Genomic DNA, 23,958 nt, shown 5'->3' with positions numbered 1-23,958 from the left:
GTTTCCACACACCCAAACATCTTACAAGCTCGCACACCCATTGTCGAGTAGCAGTTAGTTAGTTTTTGTTTGAGTAAAATCAACGCCATATTGTAGACATTGTTAAGGTTTTTGAAAATTTTATAATTAATTTTCTGGTTAACATGTTTTTCATATGTGTAAATATGCGCACAATCCATACAATACCATGGGGGGGGGAGGGGGGAGATATACACCCTTTCTGGTTGCTGGGTAAAGTTCAGGAAGTGTGTTTACAAAGAAAAGCCTTTTGTACAAGTATCAGATTCCTGTGCTGATTAAAGAAGCACCCAACAAAGGATTTGGTAGGGGGATTCTGCAATGGGATGGGTTGTTATAGAGCTAAAACATCTTACCATGCGAGAATATTTATTAAAAATTTAAACATTATAAATGATTTGCCACATGCTACTCATTGCCACGCTCATATCCTGTTTTAGTTTTTTTCTGGGGGGAGAAGGGATAGGGAAAGGGAACTGTTTTCTTATGGCGCCATGACTTTACAAGATCCCGAGACTCATTGCTATATTAACCATTAAGGCATTTTAAATCCAGACGCCGTTCCCCCTTCGCTTTTAAGTTTTCAACGTCATTTACTTCGTTTCAATTCAATTTGAAATTCAAACTCTTTTTGGCGGCTGCCGCTGCTTCTGCCGTTGATGTTCCTGACTTGGGATTTATAAACTGAGTGAGTGACATGACCATGACGATATAGTAGTAGGTAGCTAAACTGCTGACTCACCGCATCGACGGGACTGCCAAATGGCATTATTGTAAATATCTGGAAGATGTTTTTCTGTTTTCGGTTTTCTGGTTTTTCTTTTTTATCCATTGTATGCCAGTTCAACTCTTCGATTCATCGGTTTCCTCCTTCAGTTATCCTTTTATTTTTTCTTGCCGTCATCCAGTCATGTGATCCATCTTAATTCTTTCGGCATTCGTCATTGGTGTTGTTTTTTTTTTTTTTGAAAATCCATTGAGCCATTTCCACACTTGGCTCTGCATTTTAATTTGTCAGCGATTTTCTTTTCAATTTTATTTTTCTCAACTGAAACTCTGGCGATTATATTGCATAGTATTGGGCGCCCTGCCAGCTTCTGATCGATGACGTTTTTATTTGCCATATGCGAGTGAGAGTGTGTGCCTGATGGATTGCCTTCGAGGGGGCGGGGTAGCGCCTCTTTGAGCCAACATTTAATTTAAATTGAAAGTGTTGCCGGCAAGTGAAGGCCAATAAAAAATATGTCAAAATGTCTAGGTTACAAATAAAATGTTTTACCTTAATAATGAGCTCTTGTTTTTGGTAATGCAAAACATTTAAAAATACTTTCAAGTTGAAGCAGTCAATTATTAAATTATGTGGAAATAATCAAATCATTCCTCATAATTTTAAATAGGATAAGCTCTAAAAACATACTTATAAAAAAATATAAATTATTTTCAAAGTCAGGATAAATATTTCTGATTTATTTATCTTCCGTTGCTGTTTTTATTAATTTCAGATAGGCAATCTAAAGATTTTAACGTCGATTTGTATATAAAATTATTTTTATTTAAATTAAAAAATTAAACATGATAAATAATAGATATGCGTATTTTAAGTTCAATTACTTAATTTATTATGTTTTTCCTAGATCTTCAAAAATAAGATTCGTTATTTTAAATTCAATATTTTTACTAGTCCAATTCCAATCGAATGCTTTCCATAGTAGTGAGATCTTTAAATATTAGATATATCATATTGCATTCAATATTTTTACTAGTCCCATTCAAAACCAATGGTTCTCATATTTGTAATTCTTCTTAAGTTCCTAAGATACCAATTCATTGATTTCCATTTCGTTTAGCAAAACGAGTGACTGAGACAAGATGAACTTGCGTGCCAATATATCACGATTATGTCAGTCGCTTGTGTTTGTTACCCAGCAGGCGGTCACTTTTAACCAACTGGGGAGTGCGAAGAGGGGTTCCCAAGAGGGGTTCCCAAGTGGGGTTCCCCTGGGCGAGGGGAAACTCCAGTTGGGGACTCGAGATTTGCGTGCGCACGCGTACAGCGCCAAATCGAATTAAATCTGATGCACCAGCAAATGATAATTCAATTTTTTTGTTCGTACTGCTGGGGAGGGTCTCTATAATACCTGAGAATCTGTAGATTCAATTTGTCCAACTGTTTTGCCCCCACAAACCAACAACACACACGCACTTCAATTTGGCAAGTTGGCAGTTCGATTTGCGACCAAATGAGGAATCTCTACAGGACACGCAACCCAAGATTAAATGGGGGATAACACCCCCCACCATTAAAAAAAAGAACAGAAACTGATGATGTCAATGTGTTGCAGTTGCTGTTGATTTTGATTTTCTGGCAAATCATTGAAGTAATCTCTCAGCTGCTGTCAGTTGGCCAACCGATTGATTGAATTAGGGATAAACTCACACACATTGCGCAATTGTTAGGCAATTTATGCAAACAGCAATTCCCCTTTTCCCCTTATGAGTTGCTTTTCTTTCGGCGTTTTCGCCTGTCAAATTTGCCAAATCACGATGACGTATCGCTAAACCACGTTTGACATTACCGTTTTTTGCTATCAACCCGAAAGGGTTGCATACTAATTCTTTGGAAAAAGGAATAGGGGTCTATTTTCCTATAGCTGCCATGCGAAGCGAGAGATAAGGATGCGTTCGCACTGATTGATTCAGGAATTTGATGGGACTTTAAGGTAATGGGAAATGAGTTTATTCTGATTCAAAAGTTCTCTTACACTAAAAATATTTAAAAAATATAGAGACATTACAATATATTTAAACCTTAATTTATATAAAGATATATTATTACTATAACATTATTAATAATTACCTAAAATAAATATTTTTTTTGCACCTATTACTAAAATTCATATTATTTATAATTCTTTCGGAAATTCTTCTACTGATATTTAGACATTTTAAATAATAAAATATTTTTGAAATCGATATATTTCGAATAGATTTATTATCAACTATAATATCACAATCGAAATGAAATAAAGAGCTCTTTTCCGTATTCATACCATTTGTAACTCAAACAATCCAATGATCCTAACAACCTCCCCAAAGCAAAATCTCCTTTTCGTAAATGTTTACAAACGAAATGAGGAATTGCCTTTGGGGGGACGGATGGTTAATGGAGCGATATTTAACGATTGGCCGCGTAGTGTTTATTTGTGCATCTAAACATTTTTAATGGCAAATCGCAAGATCCATTCGAGAACAGTTCCAGTTCCTTGCCATGAAGTCCAAATCGAAATCCCACCCAGCGTGGGTGATTTTTGATTTTAATGATACACGGGGCAAGTATTTTTTGAGTTATTGCACATATAGTGCGCACAGTGCGTAATAAAAATCCTCGTCCCAGTATCTCTGTCTCTTTCGATGTGTGTGTGCCATAGTGTAGTTTTTATTGTTCCTCTGACGATTTAATTAAATTTCTAAAGCGTGCCGCCAGTCGATGTGATGTTGATGTTGATGCTGTTAGTTGGCCATTTAGTTGCAGCGTTTTATTTGTTTGCTTTAGGCGCGTCGTCATCCCCGTCGCCCTCTTAATTCCTTTCGATTCGTAGACCCCATTCCAGTTTTAGTCCCGCCTCTAATATGATTTCACACGTTTCCCCTGGAAAACGCAGGGCCTTTTTATTTTTAGTGCTGCAATCAAAAGTTTGGCAAATGTTTATGCACATTCTTTGGTGACCACAAGTCTTTGGCAATTTGTTTGTTATTCCAGTTGTTGTTGCCATTTTTTTTAGGTTTATGATAGGGTCGGATTGAGATTTTCAGTATTTACATGGAGTTTCTTAATGATTTTACAGGCTATGTATCATAGTTCTTCCAAAGTACAAAAGAAAAAGCAAATATTTTAACTATAAATATTATAGATTTTTATTATTATATCATTATTATATTATTATTTTATGCTCTAGATCACAAATAATTCTTTCTTAAATATTAAAAAATTCCATTTTCACTATATTTCCCACATGTATTTTCAAAAATATTAAATTATGCCCACTTATGGTATTAACATATCAACCTCAGTTCCGATAGTTCTTCATCCTCATCCCATCCAAAGCCATATAATCCATAGAGCCACACACGTTTCTTCATTAAAATCCACGTGTTTATTTGTTTAAACTAACCTTTTATGAGCCAGTGGCGCTACATCTAGCCGCAGACACACATCTACATATACATAAATGTCGGGGCGTCGGGGTTATCTATATCTATCACATCGGTCCATATAGAGTCGCCTCTGCTGCTGACAGCTAATTGAATTTAATTGGTGCGAACAGAAATTTACACAAAATATAAACAAAACTTTCTTGTTCTTGTTGCTGTCGTTTTTTGTGTAGCATAATTTTATGAGTTGTTTATTTCGTTAAACAAGAATAACCTTAACTTGTTATGGCACATTTTTATTGTCGCTTGTTTATGAATAAAAACAAAGGCAAAACAGAATGCAGCTAAAGCTAAAATACAGACACAAAATGCAAAGGCCTTTTATTTTGGTATTCAAAATAATTGTGGTCAGACGAATTCACGATCTGGGCGTTAAAAATCTATAAACGAATGTCGGCTCCGCACGATGCTGACTGAGAATTTGCCATATATACTCTGTAAAATACTAAAGGGTATACTTAGATAGTTGATATATCAACCATATATGGTAATTGAAGTGGGATCTATTGGTTTGAATGATTTATTTATTTTTAACCCATTTGTAGGTGTGATAATTCCTTAGTTAAACAGGAACTTAGATATTAAGATAGGGTAAGTCTTTAATTGCAGGTATGGTAAAGTTTCCATAAATGTAGGGATAACCTCAGGTTAAAATCTTTCATACAAATGTAGGGCATTCAACATTCTTCAGGTTTAACCTGGGAATTATGTTACCAACTTCTCCCACAAGACCCACTCGATGTAGTGGCGCCACTTGGCCATGGTCCAGGCCCGATGATCATCATCTGTAAATCATTTTGTGTGACAACCCGCTGACAATTGGACGAGAACGATCTTTGAGATGAACTGCTGGAGGAGGAGACAGCTCAATTCGGATGGACCGGTGGCTCAGGTCGAGTTCTCAAGTTCTCGAGTCGTCTAACGAAGTCCCTTAACGACGACTGCCTTATACGGACTCATATACGAACATAAAGTCGCGTGGCTTATTTAAAATTAACAAAGCAATAAAAATGCAAACTCAAGGCAACCGGAGGACGATAACAATGTGGGAGAGAAAAAGGAGAACGAGGAACCTCGAATGGCCTGCAGTAAAATAAGTTCATTGTGGGTATAAGCCAAATTGAGAGGTCTCAACCGCAGCCTGGTATACTTAGTCATTCTAATCTCGAGCCACAGTAACTTTCCAAGGAAATCTCTATCGATCCCGGCCAGCTTATCATATCGCGCTGGCTAACAAACCCAAATCCCTGACCACTCCACATGCATTTTCTTATCCCAGCCATCATCGCTTTTTCGACCTGGCCAAAACAATGCAACGCGCAATCAGCGACACTTCATCGGCCACCAAAAAAATACAAAAAATATATAAAAAGAAAAAGAAGTGAAACCACAGCAAATAAACAAAAGGACACAGCGCGTAATGAGGGCGAAAATATCTTTATTTAAAGAGCCAGAGACTGGCTTCCTTGGAAGACAACAGAAGTCTCTGACTTCGGGAGTCGGAGTCCCTGGTGCAAGGCAGCATATTTGTCATTCGCAGGGAGCTCCAGGCGGCGATATGGCCCGGGGCAATAATCATGAACAGATCTTGTAGACGCCGCCATGGACCAAATGCTCCTTAATTAGATGAGGCGACAAGCCAAAAACCCGGCAGCTTTGTCCCTCGTCCTCAGTCTAGGAACACGATCAACGATATATTCAAGTAGTTTGCACTCAAAAAAATAGTAGGAGATAGTTCAAAAGTTCATTAAATTATCTAGAAAGCTTTATTTAATGACAGTTAAAAAACAAATAATTATATTTAAGAGTGATTATAATCTTAATAACTAATAACTAACTACACCTTAATCTAGAAATTCTTAAAGAGCTTTAAAAGGTTTTTGTTATTTAATTATAGTGGCTACCAGCAGAAGCAGTGGTCCTATCCCAAAGAACACACTTTTTCTCTGCCGATGCTCTGCCGACACCGCACAGCATACAATATGCGGTCACACAAGCATCAATAAGCTCTCAATTGCTGTCCTGGTAACACCTGTTTCATATTGTTTATCTATTTTGTACCATATCTTTTCCAAATTTCATCATTTTAAGTACGATAGAACTATATCATCACGGATTTTTCCGAGTGCTTTTCCAGTTTGGTTCTGTTTTGGGTTATATTATGGAACGGTGGCCAAAACAATGCCGTGTTTACAACTTGTACGCTATGCAAGTGGCATGCTCATGCCCACCGCTCCCCTCCCTGCTACCATATCCCCTATAGCCAACCAAAATCCATGCCCTTTAGGCCCTTAACTTGGAGTCTGGGAAGCTGAAGCTGCTTGGCCCGGCCAAGAGTCTCGACTTCTGCCACTAATGGCATATTTTGCATTCCAATAAGGCATTGCGCCAATTGCAAATAATTTCCGAGTGTATAGTCAGCTTAATAAGATCACGATTCCCAGATAAGCCGCCTAGATAGCAACTAGGACTTCCAGCAGGCTCCAAGGGTTTGAATTTGGTTAACAGTGGTTAGGGTAAGTGTGGGAGATCCAGACAAACAGCATATTCATAAGGAGGAAATTCTCCAGTTGGCCAGAGATTATTAGATAAATATAGAAGGAATTTTAGGGTATTCATAGATGGAGTTTGCTAACTTAATATTACAAATATGTATTTATGAAAATAGGTTTAATAACTTTAATAATAAGGATATATATTTCTAATAGACTTATTAATTTATATTTATTGCACTTCGAACTGCTATTAAAATATCTTGCTTTTCAAATAAATACCACCCATAGGTTTCTTTTTTTAGTATTTTTAAAAATATTACATTTATAATTATTGATAAATAAGTTAAATAGCTGTTTAAGCTTGAATTCTATATATTATCCTTTATTTTCCAAGACATTTTTGTAGTTTGAATTTTTTTTAAAGATATTTTAAGATTTACTCTTAAAAGAGTATGACCAAGTCATTGAGTGCCCCGCGATTTTCCAAGAAACAATAACTTAATTTAGTTGTCTTACATCGTGTCGTTGTCGTCGCCAGTCGAGGCAGTCGGTCCAGACACCCCCGATCCGGGTCCTTGTGGCCACAGTTCACTGTAGTGGCAACCTTTGCATGGTGGTATGTCAGCAATTCTGTAAACAGGGGAGACACACGGTCCTCGGGGGGAAGTCCAGTCTCGTGGTGGAGTACGCATATGGATCGCGGTTCGGTTTGGCTTTTTCGGAGTCGCGTATGTAGCGCCAATTACACAAAAGCCAACTTAAGTAGTTCCAACTCTTTGGGCCTCTGTGGCGAAATCTGTAAATCTGAGCAGGGGCCACAAAAAGAGAGGAAAATCGGCGAAGAAAAAACCACCGCAAAATGCCATTTGACCAAGATGGGTCCGAGATGATAAAGCGACCGATTCGCCCAGACGTGGGCGCCAAACAATTCAATGCAAAAGGGGCAATTAAAGCAGAGGGAAGGCAACCGATATACGTAAAAAAATCTAGGGTTTTAACAGGGATCTTGAAAAAATTATAAATTAGTTAATACAACAATTCAATTCAATATGTTCAATAAATTTGCAAAATGTATCATCAAAATAAATATAAGAGATTTTAAATGTATTATTAAAATATTGAGTTAATTCAATATTTTGGGGCATCACATTTTTAAATTACTTTTTTTAATGTTGAAATAAAAAAAAAGTTTTTAAACGAACAAGAAATCAGATAATTAATAATAATCATAAAACTTTTTCTCCTAACAAAGATCATAAAAAATGTACTATATATCTTGAAATAATTCTAAAGTCCGACAAAACAACACATAATGTGTAATTACAAAAAGATATCAGATTTTATATGTACTATGTATGTAAATATTAAGGTATTACATATGTATGTAAATATTAAGTACATTTTTCATTTTGCTTTTATTAAATATTGTAATTGATAATGTTGTAATCAAAAGTAAAATAAAACAGTATTGTTCAACCAAAATAAAAAATCCTTACATCTTAACAAGTTAAAATTCACTCAGTAGATGATAGCTAAACTTTGTTACCTATTTTTCCTATCAGTGTATTGATTTACCCTCCATTTCCCTCCTCCCTTGAAGACCAAGCCCATCGAATTAATTTGCGGTGCATTTTAGTTTACAACTTTGTAATTAATTTGCAAAAAGGGACAGACACAGAAGGAGGCCTAAAGCCACCGATCGGTTGACATTTGTTTTAGCTGCCCCACAATTTTCCTTGTGACATTTGCGTGCTGGTGATGTCTGGATTATGGTCTGGATTGGGCCTAGAGAAGTCGATACTTGATGGCACGCAGCATGGGGAATCGATCCTGGGTGCACTGACCACGGAAATCGTCTTGGGTTAAATCGAACAGCGCCACTCCTCCCAGATTCCTGTCCCTGGCGTATTTTGCCTTTCCAGATGCCGAATCCGGATCATCGTAGCTGATCCATAGTCCGTGATCACCATTCTCATCGGCGGCACGGAAGGCGTAGCTGCCATACCGTTTTGTGGGATCGATAACCCTTTTAACTGGGGCAGTCGGTCCTCTAGCATTGGAATTACCCGGGTTCGGCATCAGTTGGCAAATCTCAGCCCAGTTGAGGAGGCCCTCCTTCTTGCTCTGAGGTCCTGCTGGAGCAGGTCCTTCGGTGTCATGAACTACTGGCATTCCAGAGTCTCCCGAATCCTTGGTCATCTTCCAGGTCCTGCCATAGGTGGCGACTCCTATATGGATCTTATTGGCAGGCACTCTTTGGAGCAGCCAGTGTTCCATTTGGAAGTCCACATTGTAGTGTCCCAAGCGATTCTCTCCAACGGCCCCGTAGGTTGGAGCTGAAAAGTCGGCCTCCTCGGGATTGCGTTGAGGGGTCACGAAGTCAAAGGTTCCCAGATTGATCAAGTCCAAGCTGGGCGCAATCGAGGGAGCATCGTAGTACCCTAAAAGAAAGAGGCATTTAATGGATTGATGGTACCAAAAGAATTATATAATAATATATAATAACTTTTTCAAAAATAAATTGATAAATCATATCATAACATATCATTATATCATCATATCATTAGTTCATATATTTTAATTTTGGACATTTTATAATATTGTTGTTATTATATAAAATATATAATAACTTGTACAAAAATATATTGATATCATATCGTATCATATCATATCATTAATATCATTAGATATAATTTATCTTAGACTTGCCACAAAATTAGAGTTCATAGAGTATAAAATATTCAATATAACTATCCACAAAATAAAATATTTTTATAGCCTAAACAAACAGTTGCTTATAAAGTGATCCACAATTCTAAATCAATTAAAAAAGTTTGTTTTGTCAGTGGCTTTCATCGTTATTAAGTGACGCAAATAAACCGCATTCTGAGTCATTTAATTACACCGGTAAGCTGGAATAAATAATGATATTGTTTGTATACTTACAGCTTGAGTTAACATTTGGCAAAACGGTGAGACTGAGCAGCAGATTATTTTGTTTCAGGGCGGCATTCAGGTCCTTGATCAGGGCAGTCACCTGACCTTTGTGGGTTTCCGATTCGGTATCCACGATATAATCGCCGGTGAAGAACTTCTTGAAACTCTTCCAGGCAGAACCAACATCGCCGTGAACTTTGCGGGGTTTATTCCTGGGCAGTTGGAGGGCCAAGTCCAGGCCATCAAAATTGTAACGCCTGACTAAATCCCGAGCAGATTCGATGAAGCGCCTATGACCCTGCTGTCCCGACTCCAACAGCTTAATATACTGGTTCCCATCGTTCGAATCGGCATCTCCACCAACGCTCAACAGGAACTTTATGTGGGGATAGCGATCCTTCAAACTGGTGATCTGTGCCAGATGACGCTGCTCTAGATCCAATCTCTTATTAATGCTCTGCATTTCGTAGTTATCGGCATTAACACCCGCATAGCCGTAAATTAAATGGGTGCAGAATTGCAGGGCCAGCTCTATATCGGTCATCGAGAACTGAGCCAGGCCTAAAAAGGGGGCTTACAAATTAGAAAATGTTATATATTTAATTGAAAAAAACTTACCCTGACGCTGGAAACCCTGAGAGTCGTAGAAACAAACCAGATTAGAGGTGGCGCTCACTTGGTATTGAGCCAAAACAGCCAGACTCAGTGCCAAACTGAGCCACAGAGAGCCAGTCATCTTTGCAGAGAGAGAGATAAACCCAGAGAGCTATACGAAGTCCAGTAAATAAATACTATATACTTCAGAGGTATTATTTTGTAACAGTCCGCCGCCGGCGAGATGCGAAACCAAACTGAATTCGAAATGACACTTGGCTCTGGGAATTGGAATAAATGTGGACTGTGGAGCTTTTCAGTGGAACCACCTCCGCCCGATTCTCCGTAACGAACCAAAAACCCCGGACGAACAATAGCAAACGTAATTCGGAGGGGCTTATTATCAACGAAATTCAACGAAATTGTTTGTCTCAAGTGACAAGCTGACATCGGGTTCAATGAGATCACCTCTCGGCTCGGTAATTTACACAAAATAAAAGAAAACAGGAACATATAGTAGGTCTTGCTCGAGATAATACCCACCGACTCATAGTTTAAATAGGCTAAACCTACGGCTATTTATGGGTGCACCCACTGATAAGTCTGCAGTTTATAACGTGTTGACGAATTAGCAAGGTCGTTATTGTTCGTTACTCACGCACAAAAATATGTAAATATTTAGCATTAAAGTGGTTAAGGGATTTTGGAGGAGCTTACTATATTTATGTGCGGATTATTAACGATGTGCTTTCAAGGTTCAATAAAAGTAGGCACTTAGCGAATACGTGCAAAATAAATAAAACTTACAAACAGATTCGGTTAAGATGATTAATCACACTGAAAAGCTTTAACCATTAAACATTATAAAAACAAGGCTTTATAAATCAATGGGTAACCCAAAAAAGACTTATCGAAATCATGAATAACTGTTAGTTCTTAAAGAGATAAGAACTTAATTTGAATAAAATACTTCTCAAGGGCAAATTTCCATTATAGGTAAATCTTTTATTAAAAGTATATTTCCACATAACATTTTTGTTTGTTTTTACAGACGATATTTGATTGCCCGCAGAATGGGATACCTTTCACCCGTGCACTGACCACGAAAATCATCGTAACTCAGATCGAACAGGGCCACGCCTCCTAGGTTATGGGCACGTACGTAGGATGCCTTATTGGAGGCTGAATCGGGATCATCGTAGCTCACCCAAATACCATCGGTTATTGCACCATCTACGGGGCGATAGGCGATGCCACCATATTTCTTGGTGGGATCCGAAATCCTTCTCAGTGGCGAATCGTTGCCCTTGAGGAATTGATTCTGGGGATTCGACAACTTTCCGCAGATCTCGGCATAGCTAAGTAGACCTGGCTTTTGGCTCTGGCCACCCTCGGGAGCTGGTCCCTTGGTCTCAGGCACCACTGGAACTCCATCGAGACCCGAGTCCTTGGTTAGTTTCCAGGCATTTCCATAGGTAGCCACACCCACGTTGATCTTATTCGCTGGGAATCCCTGGTTTAGCCAGTAGGCAACCTGGAATTCAGTGTTGAGATGCGCCAAGCGATCCTTCGATCCATCGGGATGGTAGATGGGAGCACTATAATCCGCCTCCTCGGGGTTACGAGCAGGAGTCAGGAAGTCAAAGGTGGCCAGATTAACAAAGTCCACCAAGCCATTCAGAGCGGGAATGTCAAAGTACCCTGAAGTTAAGATTATATTAAAGTTAAACTTAAAATATGAATATCTTTTAATATTACTTACAAGTAGAGTTAACATTGGGTAGTACAGTGAGACTGAGCAGGAATCCATCATTTCGCAGGGAGTCCTTGACATCCCTAACAAGTGCGGTAAACTGTTCCTTGTGCAGATCGGATTTGGGATCCACTATATAATCCCCAGTGAATAGCTTCTTGATACTCTTCCAGGCCAATCCCAAGTCTCCGTGAACCTTCCTGGGCTTGTTCTTGGGGAACTGATAGGACAGATCCAAGCCATCAAAGCCGTAGTTCTTGACCAAGTCAAAGGCCGATCGGATGAAACCCACTTGACGAACCTTCTCGGCCTCCAGGAGCTCGATATATTTATTGCGATTATCCACCTCGATGTCGCGATCACCGCCCACACTCAGCAGAACCTTCAGATGGGGATACTTCCTCTTAAAGGCGGTCACCTCGGAGAACTGATGCTTGTAGACATCCAGGTTCTCGTTCAGACTGTACGCCTGGAGGTTTTCATTCCGTAGTCCCGCGTAGCCGTATATCAAGTGGCTGCAGAATTGCAAGGCGATCTCCAGATCGGGATTGAGCAGCTTGCCCAGACCTGGAAAATTCGACGTTTAAATTCAAAAGATTGTTCTATTTAATATGCACGAGATGTACGACAAACTGCAGTTGAATGACAAATAATCCGAGATTCGGAGAGAGCATTGTTGTGGGGGACTTTAATCTGGTCACTGAGATCTGACACCCAACACTCTCGCTCTCGACGAGATCGGCGGGTTTACCCCCTGAGTGCCCCAACGCCCCCTACCGGAGACTGATCCATTGTCTCGTCGACTTCAGTGGCTTAATTGAACGCCGACAGTGTGAGCCCAGCGAGCGGTTTATTATGGTTCGACTCGGGTGCGGGGCACAGTGGGGCGAGAAAAGGCAAAAATGTTATGGGTAGTAAAACTATAAAAAAATTATTGCTGGGTTCCATTAAAAAAATATGATTTCGATGCTATTTTAAAATATTTTTAAAATAAATAAAGTCTTGAAACTATTTAAAAAAATTGTATGATCACTTTAAGATTATGTAACTTTTGTAAAATAAAAAAAACCTTGAACCTATAAAAAAAATTGTAAGATCACTTTGAAAACATCCCACTTCTTAATACATGATTATTCAGACATTGTCTTAACAAGTAAATGGAATTTAAGGAAAATATATTTGTGTCTAAACCTTAAAAGCAAAGATTTACTTACGTTAACTAAAAAAAAATTTTTTTTTCTGATTATTTGTGTTTGGATAAGCTCGACTGCATTTTTTTTTTAGTTTGCCTTGCTTACTTTTATTATTTCCTGCTTTATTAATAGTTCTCTTTATTGAACCTCTCATTAAGTATTCTTTTTGATAATTTTTTTTATTTTTGCTTTATTCTTTCCCTATTCTGAGGACACTGTGCCGCGCTGCTGAGTCACTTGGTGCTCTGCTTGCCACTTGTGTGGATCGCTGGTGGTGCCAAGGCAGCTTACGTCCGCTGGCGGGGCAGTTGTCGTGCTGGACTCGCTGTGTGTTGAACGCTCTGGTTTTCATTTCGAATGCGTGGGATCGGCTCTGTACATCGACTTAACTCAAAATAATCCACTAATTGCCATTTTTCGGGTTCTCATTCAATAATTACACCTTATTATAACTGTTTGGTAAGTTAACTCCGCTCTAATTAGCTTGTTAACCCGTTGAAAGAAACTGCTATTTATGGGGATTTGTGGGGAGAAATCTCTGCGGGAGAGCCCGTTTGTCTGCATTATTTTGAAAAAAAAACTTGTCTGATAAGCCACTGACCTCTATAGAACTAGCTTTGTCTCTCCATATCTCTCTGCTTCTCTCGCCAAGCGATAAGCACTGCAAGCTGAATTAAATTAAATCCGAGTTTTGTTTTGAATCACAAGCGGTTATGTAACTTGATTAGCATGCTTTTGTTTTTTATTCGTTTGTAAATTTGGCACATGGTAATCAAATGTTGTGCTAGTTTTGGTCGGGTTTTGTAGGCTTTATCGCAAGCCTATTCGGACATTAACTATGAAAAAAATCAAATTTAAATATGTTTTTACTTTGTTTAGATCGTATAGGAATTTTTTAGTTGTTAGTGTTTATTTTTTGTTTAGTTACTACCGTTTTTAAACACATTTTATATGTTTTAAAATTTTTCTTTGTTTGTTTATTTGTTTAAGTTAAAATCATTAAAATTTTTGTTTCATTTTAAGAGTTCATTGTTCTAACTTGGACTTCTGTTCCAAAATCTATTGTTTGCGAGAAGCATTCTTCAGCGTATTAGCTGATAAACAAACCAGTACCTATGCGCTCATAACACTTCGTATTTTCATTCATTTAAAATTTAATCTTTTGTGTATTACGATCTGCTACTCACCTTCCCTCGTGTAACTCGAAGAGTCATAGTAGCAGACTAAATTGGAGGCGGCTTCTGTACTTGCCGCAAAAAGACACGCGACAAATGTAAACCAGATCCAGGCCTTCATGGTGCCGGGGATATATCTCAATAAACACAACCGCAGACCAGATCAAATGAAATCGAACTGAGACTGAAGTCGAAATGGAAACCGAAACCAAAACTCAGACCGACGACAAAAAGCTTGAGCTGAGCTTTAAGAGGGGGATATACTCATGACCAGAGTCGAGCTCGGTTTACTTATTCTCGCAATGACATAATTGTGTACACACAAGTTAATGACGATGATTGCGATGAGGCAGACGCAGGGTCAAGACTTTGAGACCTCCAATAACAAAAAACAAGACAATAATCTCAAAACATTGAAACGCGCCTGCTGATTATAATTCAAAAACCGTATTTCAGATTCATTTCGCAAATAAATATAGAACTCAAAGCATAGGAAATGCCCATTTACCGGATGATATAGTTTATCGCACGCACTAAATCAGATTTATTTTGTAAATAGGAAGTACATTAACATTTTGGGAATATTTTTTACTTTACAGAAAAACAAAAATACATATTTGTATATGTTAGTGGACGTATAAGTAGTTTTCGGGAAGTCCCATTTCGGTATTCACTTATAATACTCTTACGATTTTAAAAATGATGTTCTTAATTAAGCAAAGTGTGTTATTTTTTACCAAACATCTTAAACTTAAAAGAAATTTGTGAAGACGAAATTTTTTTGTGAATGATTTTTATGTTTCTCTGATGTTTCCCTATTGTCAAATTTTTAATTCCCCTTATCACCATACATATAGAAACTGATTAATTTCGATGGTTAAAAATTTAGATTTTATTTAACAAGCCTACATTTATTTGGAAACAAAATATTAAGCTACTAGAGATAACAAGGAATATTCTAGCCCATGAAGTATTTTATGGATCGCACAATGGGGAACTTCATGCCAGTGCAAAGACCCCGGAAGTCATCGTAACTCAAATCGAATACGGCAACGCCCCCAAGTCCTTTGCCCCTGACATATCCTGCCTTAATTCCAGCAAAATCCGGATCATCGAAGCTCACCCAGAAACCATAATCTCCATTCTCATCCGCCGGACGGAGGGCGTAATTTCCGTATTTCTGGGTAATATCTGTGACCTTGCGGAGGGGCGCCTGTTCTCCTCGATACAGGGCGGATGAATTCTGCGATATTTTGCCGCAAATCTCTGGCCAACTTAGCAAACCCTCGGAACTCTTGATTTGCTGACCTCCTGGAGCAGCTCCAAATGTCTCGTGAACTACTGGATATCCACTCAGTTCAGAATCCTTGGTCAATTTCCAGGCCCTGCCATAACTAGCTATACCCAAGTTTAACTTCTGTGCGGGACAATGATTTTGCAACCAGTAATTAACCTGGAATTCAACATTCAAATGCGGCAGACGATTCTGTTCGTCCAGGAAGAATATCGGAGCTGTATAATCGGCCTCTTCGGGATTTCTCAAGGGGGTGAGGAAGTCAAAGGCAGCCAGGTTAATATAATCGAACTGGGGATGCAGTTTGGGGACATCAAAGTACCCTGAAAAATATTATATTTAAAATATAGTAATATTTTCTTTAATAACATTTTAAATAAATTTTTTCCGATTTATACTCACAAGTGGAATTCACATTGGGCAAGACAGTTAAAGTAAGCATTAGACTGGCAGATCGGAAAGCAGTCTTGAGATTACCCACAAGATCGGTGAACTGTGACTTGTGCTCTTCCGCCTGGGGATCCACTATAAAGTCACCGGTAAAAAGTTTCTTAAACGATTTCCAATAGGTTCCAATAGATCCATGTACTTTTCTGGGCTTATTGCGAGGCAACTGAAATGCCAGATCAAGGCCATCGAAACCATTTCTTTTCAGCAAGATCATGCTGCTATCTATGAAATTCTGCTGGGCCGTGCGATTCGCCTCCAGAAGCTCTATATACTTATTGGGATGAGCCAAATCCACATCATGATCTCCGCCCACACTGAGGAGAATTTTCAGTTGAGGAAACTTCTGACGCAGGGCTGTAATGTCCTTGTAATAGAACATATCCAGGTCCACATTTAAGCTGAATAACTCATGGGTTCCCGCTTTCAGTCCCGCGTATCCGTAAACCAAGTGGCTGCAAAATTGCATGGCCAATTCCAGATCGCTCGTATGCAATCTGGCCAGACCTTCGCGCAAATACGAGGCCGAGTCATAATAACAGATCAGATTGCCAGCATGGGTTAAACTTGACACACTGAGCAAACCCAGCAAGTAAAATAAATGAAATCTCATTTTTACGCGCAGAATACGTCCTGACTTTATGACTGATAATTAGCAACTGAAATCTCAATCAAAAGCTTTTAAGTTCAGCTGCTAAAATTCGCTTATCTCACAGTTCTGCCGATGATGCCATTATCAGGTTTTCAGGTATTACGTAGTTCCTGTCAATATTTTCCAATGTTATTGCGTGTTTTTGTCAGCTAAGATTGTTTACGAATCGTCATGACTCAACTTTTAGGGGGTATTTTTTATGAGAATATATTTCACGTTTTTAGTGAGTGCCTCGGATCTTAGTTTAAATTATGATAATCATAGAATTAGATAGAACGGAATCTTACACGGGAAAATATAACGAACATATAATAGTTAAAAAAATATATAACAATATATTATTTCTTATGGAGGTCATGAAAAATAAAGTGTTGAACTTTCCAAGAAGCCTAAAATCGAGAGGTGTACTTTTTAAATTTTTAATTTATTTATTAAAATCGCTTCCTATAAAACTTGACATAAATGGGTTTACTCTTATTAATTTAATATCTTTGATTCCCGGAGCTCTGAATTCCATACATTTTTTCGTGATTTACTTCTATTTGCGCATCATCATCGTCGTCATTAGGCTCTTGATGAAGGTGAAAGACTTTCAATTAGCCAGACCCAGAACTGTGGCATCCGTAAGTAAGACCCGACTCTCGAATGGAGGACAACCTGCTGGGCTGCCGAATCTTCGGCAGCTGTTTTTGGATCCGCGGGGAGGCACTTAAATCAGAAATCAATTGAAGCATTAAATACCCCAAACAAAGCAGTGAAAGATGTACCCTGGGCAAAAGTCGAAATGGGACAGGACGGCTAATGACAACAGTCACAACAATGCGATGGGGATGGATCCGATACGATGCGATACGATATGATCCCAACCGAACCGAAGTACTGTGTGATGTACTCTCGTATGTGACACAACCAATTAGACAAAAGGACGTGGCGGGTCCTTGCAGAAGAATGCGAAATAATCCTCACACGCTGCTTAGCGTTGACAATGAAAACCCGGAAAATCGGATGGAAAATCGGGGGGCGGGGCTGAAAGGCGTGTTCGTGCTGAGAGGCGGCATTATCCTCGAATGTCCTTGAATGTGTGTGAGTTTTATCCGCAGCCATATCTGTATCTGTGTCTCGCATTGTTGTTTGATTTATATCGGAGGCCCGGCTCATCATCATCTCATTGTTTGTCCCACACTCCTTCTATGGCATATCATTGTGCCCCAGATAAAACCCATCCAACCACTTCTAACCTTAGCCCATGTCCACTGTCTATTAGCCACAAATCCCCATTTCCATCTACAAAACTATTTGCTTTGGTCTTTTTGGGTCATTTTGTGTGTGTTCATTTCGGCTGGTTTCGATATCATCAATCAGTCAATCATTGCTGGGCAAATAGAAATCAATGCCAAATAGCTTAATGTGTGAATTAATGTGCTATATGGGCAGATTGTATTACACTTTTAGGCTTTACTATGCGACTTTGATTTTAGTGTTCCATAAAACTTTAATGGTTTTGGATAAGAATGGGGAAGCTAGTAAAAAATGGTTTATTTTCTTATATATAATATATTTTATTTGCATTTTTAAACACATTATTATTGATAATGTTATGATTCAAATGGATTTTTAAAGAATCCCACAAGTTTAAGAAAAATTCTTTTGTAGAATTTTGATACTTCTTTAAAAGCAACATTAAGTACATTACAATACAATACCATTTGAGTCCTTTAAGAACCCCTTTGTAAATAATCGAAAGCACTTGTATAACACCACTCAAGACTTTATTCACCTCCCTCTCGAAGAAAAACTTGAAATTGGTTTCCATTATTGCGCATTCTTTGGATCCCAACTTGGCTATAATTAAGTCCAATAATAATTTAAACAAATACCTCTGCCACCCCCAGGCTCACCTTCAGCCTCATTATCTCTGGCAGCAGGTGCAGAAAACCGCAAAACATTTGCCTTATTTCATATTTCTAATTAGACAGCCGACGCTTTTCCAAAGTTTTTGTAACCGGGCAGACAATGCAATACCCGGAAGTACAGAGGAAAATTCAATTTTCACAAAACAATTGCCATTAGGCGAAGGTTTTCCTCGGTGGCCAGAGGAAAAGACGAGTGCTTTGCCCAATTGATGTGCCTAATCAGTTTATCTAAGGCACTTTTTTTTTATTTTGGGGGGGTTGCTGGCCAACAGAGGAAATTCATCATTGTCAAATGTGCGGCTTGACATTTTCCAAAAAGGGCGCTTGGAAAAATGTAAACTTTTTTGAGGCAACTTTTGGCTTTTTTTTTGAGGGTTGCCTTTGGGCGGCCAGTATAATTAGAAATTCATAATGAATTTTATTTGCTTTGGCCACAGAGTGAAGAAAAAAAATGGAAGGAAAAAAGAAAACAACACGCGGCAACGTCGCCTTGTCCAAATGTTTTTTTTCGGTAATATTGACGCGCATTTTTGTGCAAATAAAATTAAAGCGCCCCCATACCATTATCGCCCTTATGAACCCACCGCATAAACAGGCCGAGGCATATCAAATTATCAGTCAAGGGCTGGGCAGTAGTCAGTCATTCAGTCAGTCAGTCCATCAGTCGAAAATTCTGGGTCGAGCCTTGGATTTTTGTATTTTTTGGGGGAGGCGTTTTTGGTCTGGGGGATTTGGGGGTGTTAATGCGGCGTGCAGGTATCAAAGCGACGTTTGTGAAATGAAATTAAAAATTCTTGTTGATTTTAGCGAAAAAAGAAATGGATAAAGCGAAAAAAATAGCTAAGGAATTAAGCTAATGATAAGGGCGAATATGATACACACTTCAGGAAGGTACACGAACTGTTAAAAATTACAATACATATTTTTTCTTATATATACAGTTAATTTCCAAAAAAAATATTTTGAAACAATCCTAGGTAGGTATATCTTAAATGGTAGCAAAGCTTCATAATAAAACCCTCTGTTATCTTGTAGTTGTATCTATAAGATAGCATAAGATAATATTTTCCGATTTAGAATTAAAATAATATTTAAAATATTAATTATAGTTTAATTCCAAAATAACTTTTTCTATGATTACTTTTACAGAGGAATAAAATATTTGTAATCGAAATCCTTCTTTTTAAAGCAAAAATTTCAGAGTTTCTTTGCTTTTGCAGAGTGCTGTTAAAGAATATAGCAAAGGTCTCCCCGAATTCTAATTTTTTAATGAGTCAAAGAGCGCTTCTTGGGCTATCCATGTCCACAGATGGGTGTGAGCTTCATTCCAGGAAGTCAGTCAGTTCAGAAATCCCCCTGACAATTCCCTGAACTGTCATTCATTAGGTAAAGACATTTTGTAGCTGTCTTCATTAGAGCCCGGGCCTCAAAGTAAGTCTGGAATTTATCTATCTTTCAGCTAGGGTTTCCTGCTTGTTGCCGGGTCCGGAAATTGCTTTGGTTTTTGCGGATGACTACTTGGCGCCACATGTCACCAATACAAAAATTCCAAAAAAAAAGAGTAGAACCCAACAGGACCTTGAAGGACTTCTCTTGGGCAGCAGAATGACCTTCGGTGTGTTGCTCATATTCATTATAAGCCCAAATAACTGTTGTCGTTGAGTGGCAAGTGTCAAAATACCATGATGGCCCGAAAAGGATTGTTACCATACCGAGTTCCTCTCCTCGATGGCGCCTTCTGGTTTTCTGCTCAATTTGTTCTGGCGTCGATTTGGCCAACTTCTCCCCTTTTGCCTGATTTTCCACTCCTTTTTGTGGGCTCGAGTTACCAGTTGCAGCTAACTGAGTGCTTATTGGCCTGGCTTTTGGTTCACCACTTGGCCCGGCTCATGTGTGATTTACCAGGGGAGCCCAGTGCCCGGTGCTCAAGTGTCAGCAGAAGCTGAAGGGAAACCCTAGTGGCGAATACAGACTGGCGACAGTTGGCCCTGGCTCAGCATTAAGCCTCATTTCTGGCCAATTTTGCCCCACACCTTCTGCTAACTGTTGCCGTAAATCAATATCGCCAATCTTTGTGGTCAATCACAATGCGAGTTTTTGCCCACAAAAAAAAAACACTTTAAAATCAGTTTCAGAATGGCATGGTACATTTATTACGTATTATTTTTACCATCGAATAAAGTAAACTTGATATTGAGAAGTGGTATTCCTTGAATTTTCTAATGAAAATAAGAAATTTTCACTATTAAATAATGTAAATTTCATAATAAGAATAGTATTACTTGAATTTCCTAGTGAAAATAAAGAATTTCACCACTGGATAATGTAAATTTGATATCAAGAATAGTATTTTCCAAAATCCTTCTCTTTAAAAGTTCTCTCAAATCAAAAAAGAGAGAAAAGAGCGAGATGACGCTTAAAATTACTCAGGGTAAAAACGAGAAAGCAGTATTACTCTGAGTAAGAACAAGAATGCAATATTATAAATTCTCCGAAACAAAAAATTACATCAAAAAACCAGATAACGAACTTGTCATTTTAATACATCCTCTATTTATATAGAATTGAAACAGAAATTTAAGAAAAGAATCATAATATAATTATAAATTTTCTCTGTGTAGTTGAGCGAGGGGTAAGATTTTTCGAAGTATAGTACGGTACTTTAGGCCAAAAAATCTTGGGATAAACAAAAATATCCCCGGTTTGAATGCCAATTTTTTTTTAATTCGAAATGCTTCCAGTTTTTATCCACATTCAATCTCAAATAGTCACTAATTAATTTCACATTTTCTAATGAAACCCCGCTTAAAACAAAAGAAAGTCATTGCGGCATTAATTCATTGAAAAATACCATAAAAATCGAATGACAAAAACAATGTCATAAATAATAATTAATGCCACTTAATGCACACTACCAACAACCAAAAAAAGAGTTAATATAAATAAAAACATATAAAGCAGAACATAAATCTCATCTGAGAGGGAGAAAGCAGAGACAGACAAGTTGGTCATAAAAATGGTTTATAAGTCCATAAAAAGCAATTGTTTGCATTGTCCGTAATTGCATTAAAAAACCCAGAGAGCCATGTGGACACTCCAATAAATATTGATGGGGAATTGGTTAAAAAAAAAGGGGAAAATGAAAATCTGAAATCGAAGCGTATGCATTTTTAATTTCGGACTTAACGCAGCATATAGAATGTAATTAAAACAGAATCTGATTAAATAAAAACAAATTAAGTGGTTTGTAAATAAATTGAAAAGCAAGTGGGTAAGCAAAAAAACAAGTAAATAAATTTTGCGGCTTTTGTTATTGTTACATAAACTGCGTTAGCAATTTTTTTATTGCCTTTGATCACAAACAATGCATTAATAACATAAACCAATGGCTAATGTTATAAAACAGAACTGTCTACGCAATTTATAGATTGTCTACTTTTCGAATGGGTTTAGAGAAACCCCAAAAATTACGAAAACTTCTACTTAAGGGTAAAGTTAAAATAATATTGTTACAGGACCCATCTTTCAAGTCTGGAGTTTTTCCGAGCTGCAGGCCAAATTCACAAACCATCCACATTTGTCTATTTTCCTATGCAAATCGTTCGATTTCGTTGGGGAAATGGAAATTCTGGGACAACCTGAGGAATCACAACCCCTTTTTGCGCATTATGCTTAATTCTAGAAATGTTTTTCTTAGCTTTGCTTATTTTTTAATTGCTAAGCTCTTGTTCCCACCTCAACCCTTTTATTTCCCGGGCCAAAGCCTAAATCTCCTTCAGCCTTTCGACTGCCAGAAAGTTCAACGAAGTGTGTAAAGTTTTTCTTTATCCAAAGGGAATGGGAAGAGCTGCTTTTGCATTAAATTTGTGTAAATGGATTTTGCTAATGGATCCAATAATTCATTTACAATTTTACTTTTTAGCCTGGCAAATGTTATTTGCGCCAAGGTAAATAGGAGTCAAGACGACTTGGCCGCACTTTTCTGCGGTCGCCGTTTGGGGAGGAAGACAAAAGTGGTTTTGCTTAGCCTCGGCTCGGTTTTTGTTTTCGGGTGGTTTTGGTTCATTCGTTATAGCCAAAGTGGTGGAAATGGCAAATTCCTCGGCTGAGACTTCTTTCAAGACTTTAAGAGCTTAAGAGGTAATTTTCCAGCCCAGCTTTCAGGACCAATTAGGCGCGTTTAAGGTCTAACTATTTGAAAATGGGTTGTGCTTAAAATAGTTATTTGTCCTTAAATGGAGAGGATACCAAATTATCAAATTATTTATCCTTAATGCTAGACTTTTTTAAAGGAAAAATATAAAAAAAAATACAAACACAAAGCTAAACATAATTTAAATGGTCTTTACAAAGTATTTTTTTAGAATTTTAAATATTTATTCGTCTTTGTAAAGTTATTATCACATTGAGAAAACGAATTTATTTCTCCTATAACCTCATATTAACTTTTTCTGACAGATAAAAAAACTAAGGCACAACACTACATTTAAAAATAGGCACTTAAAATTTTGGAGAATATCTTTTAGTATTAACAAAGTTAAATTTAATTTTATTAGCCTTGACTAAGTACTCTTTAGTATTTAATTTACTATTTATTTGTCATTCTAAAGTTAACATCGAATTGAGGAAACGAATTTATGGCTCCTAACAGTATAACCTTATATTAACTATTTCTGACAGCAAAAAAAATTAACCCTTAACACTATATTGGGAAATCGGCCCGTAGAATTTTGGAGATTACCTTTTAGTATTAACAAAGTTAAATATAATTTTAAAAGACTTTACTTAGGTATGTTTAGCTTTTCAAATATTTATTCGACTTTCTAAATTTAACATCACATTGGGGAAACAAACTTACGCATCCTCCAGTTAACTTTCTCTAACAGATGACAAACTAGAACCTTCTAAAGGGAAATCGGTCCTTAGAAATTTGAGGATTACCTGGCAACACATTTGTTAAAACATTTTCCCCCCGAATCTGCTGAAAGCTTTATCACTCCTTTATTTGCCGCATTTTTCCCTTAATCCGGGTCTTTTGTAACCTCCAGCGCGGAAAACAATTCCAAACACACAATTAAATATCATTTTTTACGCCCAATAAATTTGTTAAAAAATGCATGAGGCTGCGTGAGGTGTCCTTTGTGTGTGAGTGTCTGCTTAACAATATGAAAAATAAAGCTGACCGTTTTTTTCACACGCCAGACACGCAAGGATGTGGATCGGGGGATATACGTTTGTGTATATTATACATATAAAAGAGTTGCGGGCAGCGCGT

General features: G+C 37.8%; 4 protein-coding genes across 4 annotated transcripts in view; 1 reads left to right on the top strand and 3 right to left on the bottom strand.

Moving 5' to 3' along the window:
- Window positions 1-8,355: 8,355 nt before the first annotated feature.
- On the bottom strand, window positions 8,356-10,532 carry Idgf3 (Imaginal disc growth factor 3). Its single transcript, XM_070994708.1, has 3 exons — window positions 10,281-10,532; window positions 9,672-10,223; window positions 8,356-9,166 (listed from the first exon to the last, which is right to left on the bottom strand). The coding sequence occupies exons 1-3, from the start codon at window positions 10,396-10,398 to the stop codon at window positions 8,511-8,513; spliced, it is 1,326 nt and encodes a 441-aa protein (XP_070850809.1). The 5' UTR covers window positions 10,399-10,532; the 3' UTR covers window positions 8,356-8,510.
- A 708-nt stretch (window positions 10,533-11,240) lies between these two features.
- On the bottom strand, window positions 11,241-14,574 carry Idgf2 (Imaginal disc growth factor 2). The gene is made up of 3 exons (XM_070994711.1): window positions 14,390-14,574; window positions 12,019-12,576; window positions 11,241-11,957 (listed from the first exon to the last, which is right to left on the bottom strand). The coding sequence occupies exons 1-3, from the start codon at window positions 14,496-14,498 to the stop codon at window positions 11,302-11,304; spliced, it is 1,323 nt and encodes a 440-aa protein (XP_070850812.1). The 5' UTR covers window positions 14,499-14,574; the 3' UTR covers window positions 11,241-11,301.
- LOC108020906 (protein toll) overlaps window positions 13,434-23,958 on the top strand; it is a 60,254-nt gene continuing 49,729 nt past the window's right edge. Inside the window, exon 1 of the mRNA XM_017089325.4 lies at window positions 13,434-13,661. The gene's annotated coding sequence lies outside the window, so the exon portion shown is untranslated. The remainder of the gene's footprint in view (window positions 13,662-23,958) is intronic.
- Window positions 15,246-16,785, bottom strand: Idgf1 (Imaginal disc growth factor 1). The gene is made up of 2 exons (XM_070994712.1): window positions 16,074-16,785; window positions 15,246-15,994 (listed from the first exon to the last, which is right to left on the bottom strand). The coding sequence occupies exons 1-2, from the start codon at window positions 16,729-16,731 to the stop codon at window positions 15,336-15,338; spliced, it is 1,317 nt and encodes a 438-aa protein (XP_070850813.1). The 5' UTR covers window positions 16,732-16,785; the 3' UTR covers window positions 15,246-15,335.

This window comes from Drosophila suzukii, chromosome 2L (genome assembly GCF_043229965.1).
Source record: "Drosophila suzukii chromosome 2L, CBGP_Dsuzu_IsoJpt1.0, whole genome shotgun sequence".
In the NCBI taxonomy this organism is placed as follows: domain Eukaryota; kingdom Metazoa; phylum Arthropoda; class Insecta; order Diptera; family Drosophilidae; genus Drosophila; species Drosophila suzukii.
The sequence above is the reverse complement of the archived record's forward strand: the minus strand, read 5'-3'. Positions and strand labels throughout refer to the sequence as shown.

What these genes read in the sequence shown, in the direction of transcription:
- Idgf3 (XM_070994708.1), bottom strand. Translation starts at nt 10,398, where the DNA reads ATGACTGGCTCTCTGTGGCTCAGTTTGGCACTGAGTCTGGCTGTTTTG. An exon ending in TCAGGGTTTCCAGCGTCAGG is followed by an intron (nt 10,224 to 10,280) that starts GTAAGTTTTTTT and finishes CCCCCTTTTTAG; the next exon opens with GCCTGGCTCAGTTCTCGATG. An exon ending in GCCAAATGTTAACTCAAGCT is followed by an intron (nt 9,167 to 9,671) that starts GTAAGTATACAA and finishes TCTTTCTTTTAG; the next exon opens with GGTACTACGATGCTCCCTCG.
- Idgf2 (XM_070994711.1), bottom strand. Translation starts at nt 14,498, where the DNA reads ATGAAGGCCTGGATCTGGTTTACATTTGTCGCGTGTCTTTTTGCGGCA. An exon ending in TTCGAGTTACACGAGGGAAG is followed by an intron (nt 12,577 to 14,389) that starts GTGAGTAGCAGA and finishes CGAATTTTCCAG; the next exon opens with GTCTGGGCAAGCTGCTCAAT. An exon ending in ACCCAATGTTAACTCTACTT is followed by an intron (nt 11,958 to 12,018) that starts GTAAGTAATATT and finishes TCTTAACTTCAG; the next exon opens with GGTACTTTGACATTCCCGCT.
- Idgf1 (XM_070994712.1), bottom strand. Translation starts at nt 16,731, where the DNA reads ATGAGATTTCATTTATTTTACTTGCTGGGTTTGCTCAGTGTGTCAAGT. An exon ending in GCCCAATGTGAATTCCACTT is followed by an intron (nt 15,995 to 16,073) that starts GTGAGTATAAAT and finishes AATATTTTTCAG; the next exon opens with GGTACTTTGATGTCCCCAAA.